At 49.7% G+C, this 19,795-nt stretch overlaps 1 protein-coding gene across 9 annotated transcripts in view; it reads left to right on the forward strand.

Moving 5' to 3' along the window:
- The window catches only part of DYSF (dysferlin), a 76,254-nt gene that overhangs the window by 35,522 nt on the left and 20,937 nt on the right, over positions 1-19,795 (forward strand). For 4 of the 9 annotated variants that reach the window (XM_056490423.1, XM_056490426.1, XM_056490429.1 and 1 more), the window contains 12 exons: positions 122-151; positions 802-828; positions 1,951-1,992; positions 3,903-4,004; positions 5,980-6,141; positions 7,035-7,200; positions 8,024-8,097; positions 12,207-12,269; positions 16,436-16,534; positions 17,107-17,235; positions 17,923-18,078; positions 19,325-19,416. In XM_056490423.1, coding sequence (XP_056346398.1) covers positions 122-151; positions 802-828; positions 1,951-1,992; positions 3,903-4,004; positions 5,980-6,141; positions 7,035-7,200; positions 8,024-8,097; positions 12,207-12,269; positions 16,436-16,534; positions 17,107-17,235; positions 17,923-18,078; positions 19,325-19,416 — 1,142 coding nt within the window. The remainder of the gene's footprint in view (positions 1-121; positions 152-801; positions 829-1,950; positions 1,993-3,902; positions 4,005-5,979; positions 6,142-7,034; positions 7,201-8,023; positions 8,098-12,206; positions 12,270-16,435; positions 16,535-17,106; positions 17,236-17,922; positions 18,079-19,324; positions 19,417-19,795) is intronic. The other 5 variants (XM_056490432.1, XM_056490427.1, XM_056490430.1 and 2 more) reach the window with 3 other exon arrangements.

Consider the following 19,795-nt stretch of genomic DNA (forward strand, 5'->3'; position numbering starts at 1 on the left):
TCATCCAGGTGGATTTGGTGCTTCCTGGCTGGATGAGAGTCCAGGATTTTTAGAGATGGGAACTGGAAAAAGAGGAATTAGCACCAGGAATGTTAATGGGAATTGTGTTCTCTCCCTGCAGCCAGCTGTTCATCACATCCCTGGATTTGAGGTAATTCCTGACTCCTCCTTGCAAATCCAGCACCATTCCCAGCTTTCCCAGGGATTTTGGAGCCCATTTCCAGCAATCCCTCCATTGTGTCCTAGGGAATTCTTTTAGGATGAAGGAATTCCCGTGTAGAGATCCTGCTTTTCCCCAGCTGGGAGTGGGGCAGCTCCTTCCTGACAGGGCAAATTTATCCCATTCCAGGATCCAGAGGATCCCAAGGAGATGCTCCAAAGGCTCTGGAGCCATGCTAGGAATGCTGGGAATGTTCCCCTGGAGAAAGGAAAATTCCAGGGAATGCTCAGAGTCCCTGCAGGGGCTCCAGGAGAGCTGGAATTTGGGACAAGACCTGGAGGGACAGGACACAGGGAATGGCTCCCACTGGGAAAGGGGAGATGGGGCTGGGATCTTGGGAAGGAATTCCTGCCTTGGCTGGGATTCCCAGATTTGCTGTGGCTGCCCCTGGATCCCTGGGAATGCCCAAGGCCAGGCTGGATCCACCTGGGATAGGGGAAGGGAGTGGGACTGGATGGGATTTAAGCATTTTCCTACCCAAACCATTCCATGATTCTCTTCGGTTGTCAGCTCCAATTATAAACCTTGGGATGGGCTTAGGGATGACAATTCCTCTAATTCCATCCTTTCCTCTTTTCCAGACCGATCTCTCCTCCAGCCTGGATGAGGTGAGTCTTTGGGAATTCCTTGGTTTGCATCTTGGAATTGTTAAGATTTGCTTCCATGGGAAATTCTCTTTTTCCCGGATGGGTCATGCCAGGAGAATCAGGGTTTTGGGAATATGAGTGATCCTTGGCTGGATGGGCTTTTCCCCATGGCTGGGAATGTTTGGATCCATTTACCCTCTGGAATGAGGCATCCCATCCTTTCAACCTGGGCGTGCCAGAGCCTGGATGCTGGACTGCCCTTGGGAAATCCCAATTCCAAATATTCCATAGGGAATTTGTCGTGAATCGAGGATGTGCCAAGCTGTTCCAGTTGTTCTGAAGGAAATTTTCGTCCCTCATCCTGGGAAAAGTTCAGGGATAGATTGGATGGGGATTGGGCAACCTGGGATAGTGGAAGGTTCCCTGCCCATGGAATGGGATGAGTTTTCCTACGGAAACTATTCCATCATTCTGATTCCACACCCAGGAAGACTTTATCCTTGTGCATCCCATGGAGCCAATCCCAGGCTGAACCAAGATGTGGAGTTGGGATTTTGGAAAACTGCAGGCAGGGAAAGGGAACAGCTCTTGGAATGTGCCAGACTGTTCCAGTTGTTCCAAAGGAAATATTTGTCCCTCATCCCGGGAAAAGTTCAGGGATAGGTTGGATGGGGTTTGGAGCAACCTGGGATAGTGGGAGGTTCCCTGTCCATGGAATGGGATGAGTTTTCCAACGGGAACTATTCCATGATTCCATCATTCCCATGATTCTGATTCCACACCCAGCATCCCAAGACTTTATCCTTGTGCGTCCCATGGAGACAATCCCAGGCTGAACCAAGAGGTGGAGTTGGGATCTTGGAAAACTGCAGGCAGGGAAAGGGAACAACTCTTGGAATGTTGTGTTGGCCCTCGGAGCTGTTAGTCCCAAAATCCGGGAGACGAGCTAGGAAAGACCTGAGCCACATTCCCAGGAAAGGTTGGATTGGATGGGATAAACACATTTTTCCAAGGTTTTTTTCCCACCCAAGCCACCTTTCCTTGGCAGCTCATCCCGCTGTTTCTTATGTCCATAATCATCTCTCTCCTCTTTTTCCTCCATTTCTTCCCACTGCCGGAATTCCGGGATGGGGCATTCCACAGCTCTGCATCCCCGCCTTGTTCTCTGAGGGGCTCCTCCGATGGGTATCACTCTCTTCCCTGTCCTTCCCTTTTCCCAGAATCCAAGAAAATCCCAGCAGAGCCTTTCAGGGAGAGCAGGAGTGCAGGAACCCCATCCTGACAAAATTCCTGAGGCTGCATCCCAAGGATTGGTGCCAGTCGGAGTCTCTGGATGCTCCTGAAGGACCAGGCTGGCTCCATCCTTATCCATTTTTTCTTGGGAATGGCCTTTACGGGCTAAATTTCTGCCAAACTTTGGGATTTGTCTTTGGATCACATTCCAGCTTCCATCTAAACTGGGAATCTTTTCCAGCCTGTTTGATTTTTACTCATCCTGGATCCAAATCCAAATTGGAATCCATGGTCTCCAGAGCTCCCCACCACCTGGATTCCCTCGAATTTATCCTTTTTCAACCCATCCTGGCTCCCAGCAGGATTTTCATGGATTTTCCTCCCTCCAGCCAGCTTTGTCTGGGAATTCCTTTCCCCTCATTCCCAACCCGATCCCTTCCTGCTCCCGCCTCATCCTTGGCATTCCCTACTCATTCCCGTCCATCCGGTGGAACACTCCATCCTCTGGCATTCGGCTGGAATCCAGGAGAACACCTGGAAAACCACTGGGAGAGCAGCAGGAAGGACCTAAAAAGCCCCTGGAATGATGCAGGGTTGAAATCCAAGTTGATCCTGGAGAGGATGGATGGGGCAGGAGCTCTTCCCCAAGGATTTCCCATTGGATTTACCGAAGGAATGATCACTGAAATCCCTTTCAACCCAAACCATTCCATGATTTTGTGCCTGAGCAGCCTAAAAGGAGGTTTTTTTTGGGAATTAGATTTACAAAGGTAACACAGGGAATGTGAGAATTCTCTGCAGCTCTCCCTTCTCCTTCGGGTTATCCCAGATAAAATTCCCGTTCCCTGCCACCACTAACCAGCACTGGGAGCACGTGGATCTTGGGATGGAGGAGTGGCTGCTCCATGTGGGAATCCCAGGCACCTTCTCCCACATGGAATTCCCAAAAACCTTCAGCTAGCAAGAAGTTGGACTCAGGAACCAGCAATTCCAAGGAAAGTTAAAGCTTGCAATTTTATGGGAAGGGGCTTGGAATTGGATGATCCTTAAGGTCCTTTCCAACCTCAACCATTCCATGATTCCATGTGGAAAATCCCTTTGGAGAGCCAATCCCTCACCCAATTAAAACACACCCACGTGTGATTAAATCCAATAAAATTCCAGCTGGGAGAGAATTCCATGCTCCTGGGATGGATTTCCAGAGGTTTTGCTTTCATTCCAGCCTTTCTGGGAGCTCTGGGAGATGCAGGAAAAGAAAAGAGGAGGAATTCAAGCTCCCACTTTCCTCCTCTGGGAGGACAAATTGGGAATTCCTCGGCTGCCTCCCACATTTGGGGTGATCCCAATGGAATTCCCAGGTAGTTTCGCCCGAGCCCCATCCCATGGATTTCTGGATTATCCATGAAGTGTGGGAGGAACCACAGCCCCTTCCCAGATCCAGAAGTGATGCCAATCCCCCATCCCACAGTGCTTCTCCCACTAAATTTTTTGGGAATCGCCCAACTACAAACCCGCTGCTGCTGCTTCATCCCTTTGCTCATCCCGCCGTGATCCCGGGATGGGATAGAGGCAGTTCCATCCCATCATTCCCTAAAAGCAGTTGGACCTTGGAGGGCAGATCCTTTGCATTTCCTGGGAAAAGCTCAGGAATGCTGGATCTTCTCCAGGATGGATTAAAGAGATAAAAAACACTTTTCTGGCGTCTCCATTCCTGCCATTCCTCATCTCTCTCCTCGGGCTGTCCTGGATTTCCTGGGAGAGTTGAGTTTGGCAAAGATGGAGGCTCCAGGTGGATCCGACATGGAAATGGGTTTGTTGTCCCATCCTGGTGCTTCCTGATGTTTTCCCTTCCCTCTCCTCAGTCTGAGGATTCCGACCTCCCCTATCCGCCGCCGCAGCGGGAGCCCAACGTCTACATGGTGCCGCAGGGAATCAAACCCGTCCTGCAGCGCACGGCCATCGAGGTGAGCCAGGATCCGGGAACAGGATCCGGGAACGGCAGCCCAGAGGGATCCTGGGGTGGGATTCCGGAAAAAAAAAAAACAAGAGAGGCTCCAGGGGGAACTTCTGACTCCTCACGATTCCGTGACAGGAAGGTGGAGCTGGGGGTGTTGGGGTCTGTGCCAGGGAATGAGGGGTGGGATGAGGATTAATTTCAGGCAATGAGGGATGGGATATGGATGAATTTCAGGGAATGAGGGATGGGATAAGGACGAAGCTCAGGGTACAGGGGATGGGATAAGGATGAAGCTCAGGGAATGAAGGATGGGATAAGGACGAAGCTCAGGGTACAGGGGATGGGATAAGGATGAAGCTCAGGGAATGAGGGATGGGATAAGGATGAAGCTCAGGGAATGAGGGATGGGATAAGGATGAAGCTCAGGGAATGAGGGATAGCACAAGGATGAAGCTCAAGGTACAGGGGATGGGATAAGGATAAAGCTCAGGGAATAAGGATAGGATAAGGATGAAGTTTAGGGAACAGGGGATGGGATAAGGATGAAGCTCAGAGAATGAAGGATGGGATAAGGATGAAGCTCTAGGAATGAGAGATGGGATAAGTATTAAATTCAGGGAATGAGGGTTGGGATAAGGATGAAGATCAGGGAACGAGGGATGGGATAAGGATGAAGCTCAGGGAATAAGGGATGGGATAAGGATGAAGTTCAGGGAATAAGAAATGGGATAAGGATGAAGCTGAGGTTGGATATCAGGAGGAATTTCCTCATGGAAAGGGTGGTCAGGCATTGGGAGTGCCCAGGGAAATTTGGAATCCCGATCCCTGGAAGTGTCCAAGGAACTCCTGGTGCCGAGGTGGGGATCGCTCACAAGTCAAACTCGATGACCTTGGAGCTCTTTTCCCACCTCCAGAATTCCATAATTCCCACTACTGCTTGTCTTACATGGTTGAACCTCTGGGTTCTCCTCCAGGGCCAAGGAGCTCCATGGAATCCTGGAAGCAGAAGTTTGGCTCAGAATTTGGTGTCCCCTCATCCTGCAAATCCTGGGGGATGAGGAACCCCAAGGATTTGGCTCAGGATTTGGTGTGTCCTCATTCCACAAATCTTGGCCTAGGAAATGAGAAACCTCAAGGATTTGGTGTCACTTCATGCCACAGATCCTGGGGGATCAGGAACCTCAAGGATTTGGTATTCCCTCATCCCACAGATCCTGGGGCATGAGGAACCTCAAGGATTTGGTATTCCCTCATCCCACAGATCCTGGGGCATGAGGAACCTCAAGGATTTGGCTCAGGATTTGGTTTCCCCTCATCTCACAGATCCTGGGGATGAGGAACCTCAAGGATTTGGTGTTCCCTCATCCCACAGATCCTGGGGGCTGAGGAACCTCAAGGATTTGGTATCCCCTCATCCCAAAGATCCTGGGGATGAGGAACCCCAAGGATTTGGCTTAGGATTTGGTGTCACCTCATCCCACAAATCTTGGCCTGGGCATTGAGGAACCTCAAGGATTTGGTGTCACTTCATCCCACAGATCCTGGCCTGGGGGATGAGGAACTTCAAGAATTTGGTGTCCCCTCATCCCACAGATCATTGGGGATAAGGAACCCCAAGGATTTGGCTCAGGATTTGGAATTCCCTCATCCCACAGATCCTGGGGGCTGAGGAACCTCAACGACTTGGCTCAGGATTTGGTGTGTCCTCATCCCACAAATCTTGGCTTGGGAAATGAGGAAGTTCAAGGATTTGGTGTCACTTAATCCCACAGATCCTGGGGACTGAGAAGCCTCAAAGATTTGGTGTCCCCTCATCCCACAGATCCTGGGGATGAGGAACCTCAGGGATTTGGTGTCCCCTCATCCCACATATTCTGGGGGCTGAGAAACCTCAAGGATTTGGCTCAGGATTTGGTGTCACCTTATGCCCAGATCCTGGGGCCTGAGGAACCTCAAGGATTTGGTGTCCCCTCACCCCACAGATCCTGGCCTGGGGGCTGAGGAACCTCAAGAGCTTCCAGCTGGCCAGCGTGACCTCGCCCAGCCTGCTGGTGGAGTGCGGGGGCCAGCGCGTCCAGTCCGGCGTCATCAAGAACGTCAAGAAGAACCCCAACTTCGACGTCTGCGTGCTCTTCATGGAAGTGGTGAGGTCCCAGCGGGACTGGGGTGGTGCAGGGCGAAGGGAAGGCCCTCAAAAATGTGGTGAAGCACCGTAAAATCCTTCAAAAATGTATCTGGTGAAGCACCTCCAAGTCCCGTAGGAGTGGATCTTGTGAAGGGCCTGGAGAAGGCATAAAAATGGATCTTGGGGTGAAGGGCCTCAAAGTTCTGTAAAAATGTGTCTTGTGAAGGACCTCAAGGTCCCTTAAAAATGGATCTTGATCTAAAGAATCTGGAGGTCCCACAAAATTGGATCTTGTGGTGAAGGACCTCAAAATCCCATAAAATTTGGTTTGTAGCAAAGGACCTCAAAATCCCATAAAAAAATATTTTATGAAGAAACTCAAAGACCCATAAAAATTAATCCTTTGCAGAGTTTGAGGTCCCATAAAAATGGCTCTCGTGCTGAATGACCTGGAGATCCCATAAAACTGGATATTGTGGTGAAAGACCTCAAAATCCAATAAAGAATGGATCTGGTGAAGGACCTTAAAGTCCCATAAAAATGGACCATGTGGTGAAGGACCTGGAGGTGTCATAAAACCGATTCTTCAGGTGAAGGACATCAAAATTCCATAAAATTAGTTCTTCTGGTGAAGGGCCTCAAAATTCCATCATGGATCATGTGGTGAAGGACCTGGAGGCGTCATAAAATCAGTTCTTTTAGTGAAGGACCTCAAAATTCCATCATGGATCATGTCGTGAAGGACCTGCAAGCGTCATAAAATCAGTTCTTTTAGTGAAGGACCTCAAAATTCCATAAAAATTGTTCTTCTGGTGAAGTTCGCTCTGCCCTTGTTTTTTTTTTTTGGGATGGTGCAGAACCTCTGCCCTTCCTTCCCAGCCTCATTCCATCTTCCCTTCCCTCTTCCCGCAGCGTCTGCCCAAGGAGAGCCTCTACAGCCCCCCCATCACCCTGAAGATCATCGACAACCGCCCCTTCGGCCGGAGACCCGTGGTGGGGCAGTGCACCATCCGCTCCCTCCAGGAATTCTACTGGGATCCCTTCCAGCAGGACGAGGGGGCGCCCCAGGAGCAGACAGGTACGCAGGGATATCGGGACTCGTGTCCGTCATGGAGCCATGGGATGGTTGGGTTGGGAGGGAACTTAAGGATGATCCCATTCCCACCCCACCCATGGCAGGGTCACCTCCCGCTGTCCCAGGTGGATCCAACCTGGCCTTGGGCACTGCCAGGGATCCAGGGGCAGCCACAGCAAATCTGGGAATTCCAGCCCAGCCCCTTCCCACCCTCCCAGGGAGGAGTTTTTTCCCAATATCCCACCCAAATCCTTTAGTTCAATCCATTCCTTTTCCTGGCACTCTGTGTCCTTGTCCCAAGTCCCTCTCCTGACTCCTTGGAGCCCTGGGTGGGATTGGAATCTTGGAGATGAGCTTTGGGTGGTGTGAGAAGTCTGGATGAGTTTGGGATCCGGGAGATGAACTTTGGATGGTGGGAAGGGTCTGGGATGAGTTTGGAGTCATGGAGATGAGCTTTGGATGGTGGGAATGGTCTGGGAGATGTTGGGATCATAGAGATGAACTTTGGAAAATGGGAAGGGTCTGGATGGGATTGGGATCATGGAGATGAACTGGGATGAGTTTGGGATCACGGATATCCACTTTGGATAATCGAAAGTGTCTGGGATGAGTTTGGGATCATGGAGATCAACTTTGGGTGGAGGGAAGGGTTTAGAATGGTTTGGGGTCATGAAGATGAACTTTGGATGGTGGGAAGGGTCTGGATGGGATTGGAATCATGGAGGTGGAGTCTGGGAGAAGCCAGGATCACTCCTGGAGGTCGATCCCGAGGTTTCTGGGGATTCCCAAATCCCGGGATAACGGTGCCGCCCCGCTCCGGTTGCAGACGACGTCAGCCTCACGCCCAGGGACGACGTCCTCATCGACATCGATGACAAAGAGCCCCTGATCCCCATCCAGGTACGGAAACACAGCCAGGCCGGGAAGATCCCGGGTTCTTCCTGTGCTCCGGCGGATCTGGTGAACGGATCCGATGTCAGGCCGGATCCCGTTGGATCCGTCCTTTTCCAACTTCCACGTGTTTTCCCTCCTTCTCCTCACCTGCACAACCCCAATCTCCTCCTCATTCCTGATTTTGGGAATGAGTGGCTGGGTTTGCTTTCCCAATGGAGAGAAATCCATGCTGGGCTCTTCCCAAGGGAAGTAAAAATTCCCTGAGGCTCCGTCGTTCTCGCTTCATGGCCGGATCTCCTTGTCCTAGTTTGGCTCCTGGTTTGCAGGAATTTTACTGGGCTGGGATTGCAGAATCCCAAATCCCAAATCCATGGTTGTGGGAACATGGAAGGAGGGGGGGAATTGCTGCAGTTCCAATGAATTTGAGGGTCTCAGCATTCCCTTGGGAAGGGATCAGGATGGACACACCCCTGGAGCTTCCATTCTTCCAGAAACTTCCCATGTCCACATCCCTCAGGTTCCTTCTCCAGGAGAGGGAATATTTGTGACAGAGCTGTGCGTGGGATCCATGGATCTAGAGGCGATCCTGATGCCTCTGGAGCAGCTGGGAATGGCGGCAGGAATGTTTGGTGGAGCTTTTCCTGATCTCCCATCCCTTGGTGGGATATCAAGGGCCGGAATTCCTCTTCTCCCTATTCCTGGATGCCACAGGGCTGGAAAAGCTGGAGTTTCCAGAAGGAATCTGCCTTCCAGGTGTTTCCGGCCTCAGTTTCCCCAGCTTTGAGCAATTCCAGGGATGCAGGAGCTGCTAAATCCAAGATGTCCGACTTGGGCACGGGTCCTGCTCTTTATCCATCCTTGGTGGCTCCTGGGGGTTTTTATTCCCAAGGATTTTTGGGTGCTGTTGGATATTTGTGGTGTATCCCCAGGCAGGCTTGGGCTGGGGCCCACATCAAGCTGGGAATCAGGAATTTGGCTAATTCCCCCAAAAAAACCCCCTGTGGATGTGGCCCTGCTCATCCCAAATCCTCATCCTTGGAAGTGTTCAAGGCCAGGTTGGATGAGGCTTGGAGAAACCTGGAATGGTGGGAGGTGTCCCTGCCTGTGGAAAAGGTGGAATGGGATGGGATTTAGGATCATTCCCACCCAAATCATTCCATGATTCCATGGAATGGAATTCTATTCACACCTCCGTTGGGATCTTGTCCTGAAATCCTTCAGCCTCCATTAGGAAGCAGACAGAAGAACTGGGAAAAGTTGGCTCCCGTGGGAAGTGTGGAAAGGGAAAAGCAGCTCCTGAAAAGGGTCCTGATTGGAGCATTGGGAAATCCGGAAAGCAGCCTCATTCCCTCCTTTTTGTTTCCCATTTAAGGATTGATCCTTAAGACTTACAGCTGGGCTTTGTCTTTTATCAAGGCAGTAACTGGAGCATGTCCATGGAAAACATGGAATTTGGGAACAGGAATTTTTGTGGTAAAATCCCCTTTTTTAGTCCAAGGCAGAGGAACTGGAGGGAATGATGTGGGAATGTTCTGGGAGCTGGACCCACTGCAGGATCCCAACTTGGGATGTTGAACTTGAGCCCAGTTTCCCATGATCCTGATCTGGGGTTTCCCATGATTTGGAATTGGGATTTCCCAGTGCTGGCAGTGCTTGGACAATTCCCAATGGTGGGATTCCCAGTTTATCCCATTTTTCCAAGTGGTCAGGATGGAGAGAACACCCTGGGATGCCCAGAGTGGGATTGGCCGAGCCCACGATTCCCTGAAATTCTCTGCTCAGATTTCCATGATTTATTCATGGAAAACCACAGTGGTGGCAAACCTGATCCCATTTTTTCCTTTGGGAATAAAAAATCTGGATAGGGACACACCTCCCTTTATTCCCCTGGAGCTCTGGGAGCTGCTCCTGGGAATGGGGGGATCCCATCCCAAAGATTCCAGAGGAAGGAATGAAATGGAGCTTTGGAATCCTGGGATAATTTTATTGCAAACTCCTCCAAGCTTGGATCAAATTTAGGGAAGAGTTTAAACAGCAGGGAAAGGGGTAGAGGGATGTGACAAAACCATCCCAAAGTGGAAAATTCCAGCTTTTTTTCCCTGGAAAAAGCATTTCCCAAACAATCCCCCTGCCACCAATGGAGCTCTTCAGTTTGAGCCTGGATTCGTCCTTCTCTGTTTGTTCCTTTCCTTGTTTTTCCTGTTATTTCGGGAAAGGAGGGAGCTTCTTCCTGGAAAGCCAACCCAAAATTCTCACCTCGGAATTTTCGCCCTGGGAGCTGCTCCTGTCCTGGAGGTGGGGATGGATCGAGGCGTGGATGGAGCGTTGGGATCATTCCGCCCATCCAGGGCCAGATTTGGGAGGCCAAGGAGCAATCCCAGCCCCAGGGACCATCCTGCTCCGCCTTCCCGGGAAAAGGGATGATCCCAAGCCAGCAGCTCGTGCTCAGGGCTCTTTGGAAGCAGGAGCCAGGATTTTTCATGGATGCGTTTTTTCCTTGTGTGGCTCCGGAGTTTTTCTCCCTCCTTGCCAAGCCTGGCTTTGGTCCCTGCTCTGAAGGACGGTTGGAACAAAGGATCCCTTTGTTGCTCTCCCTGGAAAATCAGGAAAACAACCAGAGGTGAAATCCCTCTGCTCCAAGGTTTGGGAGCGCGTTATCCGTCTCACCCGAGTGGGATCAGGAGTTCAGCTGGAGTTTAAAACCGGTTTAAGTGCACGGGAATCACATCCTGGTCACCCAAAGTGAGGAAAATTCTCCTAAAAAACATGGAAAAGCGATTTTTTTCCCAACCAATCCTGTCTAGTTTGGTTCTTTGGGAGAAGGACACGGAGTGGGGTTTTGGAAAGGTGGAATTTGTGGAAGAGGCTGCTGGATCAGGCCTTGTCCTGCCTGCTCTGCTCCTGGTGTTTTCCAAAGGTTCATTCCCATGGGAAGAGGCTCGGGAAGGGAACAGAGCTCCAGGATTCCAAAGCTCCATCTCATTCCTTCCTCTGGAATCTTTGGGATGGGGGATCCCAGAAGCAGCTCCCAGAGCTCCAGGGGAATAAAGGGAGGTGTGTCCCTATCCAGAGGTTTTATTCCCAAAGGAAAAAACGGGAGCAGGTTCGCCACCAACATGGTTTTCCATGAATAAATAATGGAAATCTGAGCAGAGAATTCCAGGGAATCGTGGGCATGGCTGATCCCACTCTGGGCATCCCAGGGTGTTCCCCCCATCATGACCAATTGGAAAAATGGGATAAACTGGGAATCCCACCAGTGGGAATGACCAGCACCACATTGTCCAAGCTCTTCCGGCACTGGATGGTGGGATATCCCAATTCCAAATCATGGGAAACCCCGGATCATCATGGGATGAGCAGGGTTTTGTTCCTTCTGCTCATGGATTAATCCTCTGGAGAGGAGCTGCTCCCAGCAGCCTCGGGAGGGAATCCTGGTGGAAAATGATCCTCAGGGAATTTTTTCCCTAGGGAGCAGAAATGGTGGAGTTTGGCCCAAGGATATCGGTCTGGATCTGGTGGGATCAGAGCAGGGTTTTGGGAACAAGCCTGAGCTGGATAACCGGGAATGCTGTCAGGATTGGCCTGATCCTATCCTCAAACCTGGCTGTTTTCTGGGAATTTCTCTCATTCCTCCCCCTTTTCCACCTCCAAGGGATCCTTGGAATCCTGGCACAGCGCTGCCGCTTCTTCCTGCCCACGGAAGTGATCCCGAGTTTTGGTTTTCCCAGGATGAGCTGGGCTTGGAGCTTGATCCTGAGCATTCCCAATCCCATCTGAAACCCCCCTGTCTCAGATTTTTCCCTACATTCTGGGATAATTCCCTGAGTTTTCAGCCCTTGGTATCCAGGGAAAATCTTCTCCTCCTCTGGGAATTACTAACAGCTTTTCCATATTTTTCCCCTTTAATATCCCTTTTTTCCTCTGCTCAGTCCTGCTGTTTGCCAAACATCCCTAAAAACAAACCCTGTGCTCATCCCAAATTTGCCTTATCCCGGCAAAGCCCAGGGTTGGGAATATTAGTTTGGATTAATCCCTTTAATTGTTGCTTTCGCTGCTGTGTGTTCATCCCCGTTCCCGGAATTCCTTGGATAACGGATCATTTTAATTTGTAGCTTTCCGAGGGTTTGACGAGCTCAGCACTAATTAACATCCCGGATTCCCGGGCCCCGCCTCATGTAGGTATCGCTTCCTTTCTAATTGCTGATTAATCGCTTGATTAATTAATCGCTTAATTGATGACCGGAATCCATGAGAATACACGGATAAGGATGGAAGGTGGTGTTTTCCTTCTGGGAATGATCCCACTTGATGCTTAGGAAAACGGTAATTCCAGCTGGCTGCCAGTGTGTCCTTGGGTTTTCCATCCATTCCAAAGGGAATGAGGGTGGGTTTGAAGGAATTCTGTACCCAGGTTGGAGATCCCAGCACAGGATGGACATGGAAAAGTGGGAGCGATCCAGGGGTGGGACCAGGATGATCAGAGGGATGGAGCAGCTCTGCTGGGAGGAAAAGCTGGGAGAGCTGGGAATGTTCCCCTGGAGAAGGGAAAATTCCAGGGAATCCTCAGAGTCCCTGAAGGGGCTCCAGGAGAGCTGGAATTTGGGACAACATGGAAGCAAAAATTCCTGAAATAATGCCCCTCCCACTGTCCATTTGCATTTTTAATTTCCATAGATATGTTTTTGGTTTAGGACAAACAAAGTCCAGGGGGAAAAGAAAAGGGGGGAAAAGTTGCAAAGCATTAATTTAAAATCAAACTATGGGAATATTAGGTGGGAATAAACCATCCCATTGTCCTGGTTTTTCCAGGATCCTCCAGGAATGGGAGTCAATGTGATAAATCCCAGTTTGCAGAAAGATGGGAATATTTTAATGGAAAAAACATCCTGGTTTGGAAAACAGAGTTCCCATCTTCCTTCCCAGCTCCTTCTCCTTTATGGCTTGGGAGCTTTGCACAAAAGCAGGAGCTGGGAATGAGGCCCAGGGGCTGCAGCTGGGGAAATCTTGGAAAAAAGCTTTTCCAGCCAAAAAAATCCAGCAGAGCGTGTGAGGGAGGTCCCGGATTTTAACGGAATCTGGGGCGTTAATGATGAGGGGGAAGAGTTTAAACTGCCAGAGGGCAGGAATGGGTGGGATATTGGGATGGAATTCTGCCCTGGGAGGGTGGGGAGGGGCTGGGCTGGAATTCCCAGATTTGCTGTGGATGCCCCTGGATCCCTGGGAATGTCCAAGGCCAGGTTGGATCCACCTGGGACAGTGGGATGTGTCCCTGCCATGGATGGGGTGGAATGGGGTGGGATTTAAGGTCACAACTTCCAAACCGAATTGTTCCTGGATTCTGGAGCCCATCTGCTCTGGAGCCAGGCTGGGAGAGCTGGGAATGTTCCCCTAGAGAAGGGAAAATTCCAGGGAATGCTCAGAGTCCCTGCAGGGGCTCCAGGAGAGTTGGAATTGGGAACAAGGCCTGGAGGGACAGGACACAGGGAATGGCTCCCACTGGGAAAGGGGAGATGGGGCTGGGATCTTGGGAAGGAATTCCTGCCTGGGCTGCAATTCCCAGATTTGCTGTGGCTGCCCCTGGATCCCAAGGCCAGGTTGGATCCACCTGGGATAGTCCACAGTGTCCCTGCCTTGGATCTGGGATGAGCTTTCAGGTCCCTTCCCATTCCATGATTCCATGATTCCTGGGCACTTCCCAGAGGCAAGGAGCTCGGGAGGGGCTCTCCACTCCTCCACGCCCTGCTGAGGAGCCCTACCAGGCCCTTACTCTGCCCTTACTCCCCCGTTCCTCCTCCGTTACTCCAGCTCGTGCTGCTTTCCAAATCCCCCATCCCAGGACACATTAATGGAGCCAATTCCGTCTGATCCGTGTCTGCAAACCATTTGGGATAATTGGTTGTTTGCTGTGTTTGCTCCTTCCAAATCCAAGCCCACATTTCACGGCTTCTCCGGTTTCTGCTCCTTGGAAGAGCTCTGGGTGTTGGATGGCTCCTCCTGGGAATGGTTCCCATCCCAGAGCTGCCCCCCCCCCGGAATGTTCCTGATGGTTTTGATATTCCCAGTTGGGAGCCAGCCCATGGCACTGCCACTGCGGAGGGGGGAAGGTGTTCCTGGAGAAAACTCCAGGATTTCCACAGCCAGGGTTTGTAGGGTCATGGAATGGTTTGGGTGGGAAGGGAGCTGGAAGTTCAATGGGCAGGGACACTTCCCACTATCCCAGGGATCCATCCTGGCCTTGGGCACTGCCAGGGATCCAGGGGCAGCCACAGCAAATCTGGGAATTGCAGCCCAGGCAGGAATTCCTTCCCAAGATCCCAGCCCCATCTCCCCTTTCCCAGTGGGAGCCATTCCCTGTGTCCTGTCCCTCCAGGCCTTGTCCCAAATTCCAGCTCTCCTGGAGCCCCTGCAGGGACTCTGAGGATTCCCTGGATTTTTCCCTTCTCCAGGGGAACATTCCCAGCTCTCCCAGCCTGGCTCCAGAATCCTGGAATGGTTTGGTTTGGAAAACGCCTCAAATCCCATCCCACCCCATCCATGGGCAGGGACACCTCCCACTGTCCTGGGTGGATCCATCCTGGTCTTGCACATTCCCAGGGATCCAGGGGCAGCCACAGCAAATCTGGGAATTCCAGCCCAGCCCCTCCCCACCCTCAGAGCCAGGAATTTTTCCATAAAGGAGAATTTCTCCTTCCTCCAACCCTGCTTTGTTCCGGAGCTGCTGCAGCTCCTGGGATGATGGGATTGAGTGAAATGATCCAGTTATTCCCAGGATATCCAAATGAGAGTTCTGTCTTGTGGAAAACGTTTGGAGTTGCAGGGTGCTGAGAGGAAAGAGGGATGGAACAGGGATGGGGAGACAGGAAACCTCATGGCAGCAGCTTTCCAGGTCGGAATAAGCTCCTTTTCCAGGAAAAATTCAGGATTTGGTCACTCGAGGTTAAATTTGTCCACAAGGGATTCTCACCTGGGGGTTGTGTCCAGTGGGATCCATGAAAAAGGTGGAAAGGAAACACAGATCCTAATCCCAGAGATTCCTGGATAGACCCCTGGAGGTGCTTTGGGATACCTGAAGGGAATTTTACCATCCCATGAATAAATGAAATTCCTCAATCCATCCTTTGGCAATCCATTGCTTTCCATGGCTTTCCCATTCCCAAATGGAATCATATCCATCACTATTAACATTCCAGCCACTCCTCTTCCCTCCATTTTTGTTTTCCCCGTTTTTCATTGGAATATTGGTCAAAATCCAGCAAAACCTCTAACCCAACTCTTTTCCTTGGGGCTGCAGAAGATCCTGTGGGTAAGTCCTGGGATGAATCCAAGCGTTTTCCTTGTATCTCAATGCCTGTGGAATGTCATCAAGTCCAAATGGAGCCCTTGAAAGAATAAAATGGGAAGTGAGGAAAGGAAAATTGGGATTTTTTTTTCCCAGAAAAAAGGAGGTGGCAGAAACCTCGAAGTGAATTTCTGGAATTTTCCAATTAAATCCAGTATCTATCCATTAAATCCCACACCGTTGGCTTCAAATATAAATAAAATAAAACTCCATTTGGAATCCTCTGTGAGGTCACTGAGCTGGAATTCTGCGGCCTCCTAAAATGAGACGCCTGGATTTTCCAGGAATTTTTCATGGATTGCTGGCAAATCAAAAACAGGATTCCTATAAAATCCATGGAATATTGAGCTGTCATGGCTGTTTTTCCTCTTGGAATATCATCTTTGGAGCTGGAATGGTTTGCACTGGAAATGAGGCAATGGGAGAGCTGAAGTTTTGTGGGATTTTTCCGTTTTTTTTTTTCATCCAAGGGTTTTGTCCTTCTGGAGACCTGAGCACCGTTGGGTTTTAATGAAAAATGGGAATTTTATGGATTTATTCATTTATCCGCAGGTTTTCTTGGGATGGGGAGGTTGGGGTGTGCTGGGATACAACCAAGAAGTCAATCCCTGTCTCCCAAATCCCAAAAAATTTCCAGGGAAAGCCTAAAATTGGGGTGTTTCAAGCTATTAACACTGGAGTTAAATTGGTTCGTTCCCTGCATGGAGATCCTGGGAAAACCACCCTCTGAGTGGCCAAAAATTCCCTAAAAATGCAGCAAATCCTTGGAATATTCTTCTTGGAGCTCTACCTCATCTTCCCATGAGGAATAATCCTCTTGGGAATATCCACAGTGGCTGTAACACTTGGATTTGGGCTGGGAACATCCCAAAAAAAAACCTGGAAATCAGGGATGGGGTTGATGCAGGGTTCACTTCCCAAATCTGGGAGTTGCTGCTGCTGCTGTTTTCCTGGGATTTTTTTTTTATGGAAAATGAGTAACTTTGGGATCTCTGGCTGCAGGAGGAGGAATTCATCGACTGGTGGAGCAAATTTTACGCTTCCACAGGAGAGAGGGAAAAATGTGGATATTACCTGGAAAAGGGATTTGATACCTTGAAGGTGAGTGGCTTCCGTTGGGTGTGGATCCTTAGAATTCCACTCTCCATGATTTCCTTGGGATTTTTGGCCTTTTTTCCATCAGGATTCGGAAAAAAAAAAAAAAAAATAAAAAAAATTTTTCCCCACGTGTGGAAAATTCCATTTCCTTTCGAAATTCCTTTCGGGGAACTTCCAGATATTTTTTCCCTTGGGAAGTGTTGGAGGTGGGGGGAAATGCCACCATGGGAAGGGTTTGGGGGTGAGGAAAATCAAGGATTTCTCAGGGAAGAGGAAGATTTAGGCACAAGAAATGTTAAATTTAACGCAAACTCCCAAATGGGGAAGATTTTACTTGGTTTAAGAACATTCCCAGCTGGAAGATCTCTATCCAGGAAAAACCCACCAGGAGACTTTGGCTTTGTCTGGGTCGTTGGGATGGGCTGAAATTTCTTATGGGATTCCCAAATCCTCCTCACTTCCCCAGAGGGAAATAAGGGGGAAAAATCTTGGAAATTTCTCCCCCTGGGATGAATTTTCCCAGGATTGGGGAATTTGGTTGGAATTTTTTCTCTGCTCCATCTTTTGCTCCGCAGGTCTATGAGACGGAGCTGGAAAACGTTGAGGAATTTGAGCATCTCTCTGACTTCTGCCACACCTTCAAGCTGTTCCGGGGCAGATCCCAGGATTCCAGCGACGACCCCTCGGTGGTGGGGGAGTTCAAGGTGGGATGGGCCCTGTCTCCATGGATTTTGTCCATAGGGGTGGGAATTGGAGGATCTTTGAAGTCCTCTTCAGCCCAAATCGTTCTGCGAGGCCAGGACTTGTGGAATCCTTGGAATTCACATCCATGGAAGCGTCCAAGGCTGCTTGAAAGGGGCTTGGAGAAACCTGGGATAGTGGGAGGTGTTCCCTGCCCACGGATGGGATGGGAATGGGATGGGATTGAAGGACCCTTCCCAACCCAAACCATTCCAGGATTCCGGAACCCCTCTGCTCTGGGAGAGCTGGGAATGTTCCCCTGGAGATGGAAAAATTCCAGGGAATGCTCAGAGTCCCTGCAGGGGCTCCAGGAGAGCTGGAATTTGGGACAAGGCCTGGAGGGACAGGACACAGGGAATGGCTCCCACTGGGAAAGGGGAGATGGGGCTGGGATCTTGGGAAGGAATTCCTGCCTGGGCTGCAATTCCCAGATTTGCTGTGGCTGCCCCTGGATCCCTGGCAGTGCCCAAGGCCAGGTTGGGATGAATTCTGGATCCATCTGGGATAGTGGGAAGTGTCCCTGCCTTGGAATGGGATGAGCCTTCAGCTCCCTTCCCACCCAAACCATTCCATAATTCCACGATTCATTCCGGCCATTCCAAGATCCATCTCCACGTGTTCTTCCCTGAATTTTCCCGTGTCCTTTCCAGGGTTCCTTCAGGATTTACCCTCTTCCCGACGATCCGCGCCTTCCGGTGCCTCCCAGGCAATTCCAGCAGCTCCCGGCCAGGGGACTCCAGGAATGTCTGGTCCGGGTTTACGTCATCCGCGCCTTCGACCTCCAGCCCAAGGATTCCAACGGCAAGGTATCCCGAAATACGGAGCTGGGAAAGCTCCAGGTTGGCTCCTGTAGTGGATTATTGGAGCAGCTCAGCCCTTATTGGTCAAAATCTGGTCAAAATTTGGTCAAAATTGGATTAAAACTGCGTAAAAGTTAAGTCAAAATTTACAAATTTGCCCTAAATTTTAGGATTTTGTTCCTGTTTTCTGCCTTCCTTGGAATATCTGGGAATTCCAGGAGCCAACTCTTCCTTTGTCCACTGGGATTTTTCGGGATTAGTTTCATGGGTTTTGGGTTTGGTTTTATTTTGGGGTTGTTTTGGTGTTTATGTGCTGAAGGAAATGAAATCCTGTTTTTCCCAAAATTCCTTCTTGCTAAGGTTTGCTGGTCTGGAAGGGAAGTTCTGGGAAAATGGGAATTGTGTAGGTCCAAAACTCCCCGAAACTCAGGGAAAGGAAAAATTCCTTCAGTCTCTTTGTTCCACTGGAAAAGAGGAGAAAATATAAGGAACACTGTGGGAAATATATGAGGAAATATATATGAAAATAGTAAATACAAATGGAAAATTTATGGAAAAACAATGAATAGATATAAAAAATATATGGAAAATATATGAAAAAATATATGAAAAAATATATGGAAAACATATATAAAATATGGGAAATATATATGGAATATATGGGAAAATAGATTAAGAAATTCTAAACACTTTTGAATTTTTTGAATGGATTTGGAGTGGAAGTGTTTAATTCCTTTGAAGTCTTCCATGAGTCATTCCTGACGATTAAAAAGAAGGAAAAAGTAAAAGGGAGTTTTTCCATTTAAAACCCCAAACCAACCAAAATTTGATCCCAAATTTCCTCTGGGATGGGAATTTTCCAGAGGCTCTTCCCAGCCTGAGGAATACCTGGGTGCTCATTCCATTCCTTGAGGTCTGTTTCCCATGCATTCCTTAAAAAACAAATCAGCAGGAAGAGGAAAATCCGGGAGAATTGCCCTGGGTGTTTTTTCCAGGGAATTCTTGAAACTGACTGGGATCCCTGTGATCCAGATAAAATCTTTTAGGTGGAATTGAATCTTTTCCTTGAATTTTTTTCCTTCTCCTGACAAAAAATCCAACTTGAATTAAATTCCCCACTTTCCAAATGGAAGCAGGATTCCCAGGATAATTTGATTTGGGAGAGGGATGGGATTTGGAACAACCTGTGGAAAAGGGTGGGACTGGAATACCATTTTTGGATTTTTGTGTTTCTTTCCTTGCCCGTCTCCAGTGTGATCCCTACGTGAAGATTTCTGTGGGAAAGAAATCCATCAATGACCAGGAGAATTACATTCCCTGCACTCTGGAGCCTGTCTTTGGGAAGTAAGTGTGGATTCCATTTGGGATCCATGGAATTTTTTCGGTGTCCTATTGAGGGAATTGCGCTGGGCCAACCAGAACTTCCCATTCCAGCGCCCAATTCCAGGCTGGAGCAACCTGGGATAGTGGGAAGTGTCCCTGAGCATGGATAGGGTGGAAATGGGATGGGACTTAAGGTTTCTTCCAACCCAAACCATTCCAGGATTCTGGAGCACCTCTGCTCTGGGAGAGCTGGGAATGTTCCCTGGAGAAGGGAAAATTCCAGGGAATGCTCAGAGTCCCTGCAGGGGCTCCAGGAGAGCTGGAATTTGGGACAAGGCCTGGAGGGACAGGACACAGGGAATGGCTCCCACTGGGAAAGGGGAGATGGGGCTGGGATCTT

This window comes from Oenanthe melanoleuca, chromosome 4 (assembly GCF_029582105.1).
Source record: "Oenanthe melanoleuca isolate GR-GAL-2019-014 chromosome 4, OMel1.0, whole genome shotgun sequence".
NCBI classification, from domain to species: Eukaryota; Metazoa; Chordata; class Aves; order Passeriformes; family Muscicapidae; genus Oenanthe; species Oenanthe melanoleuca.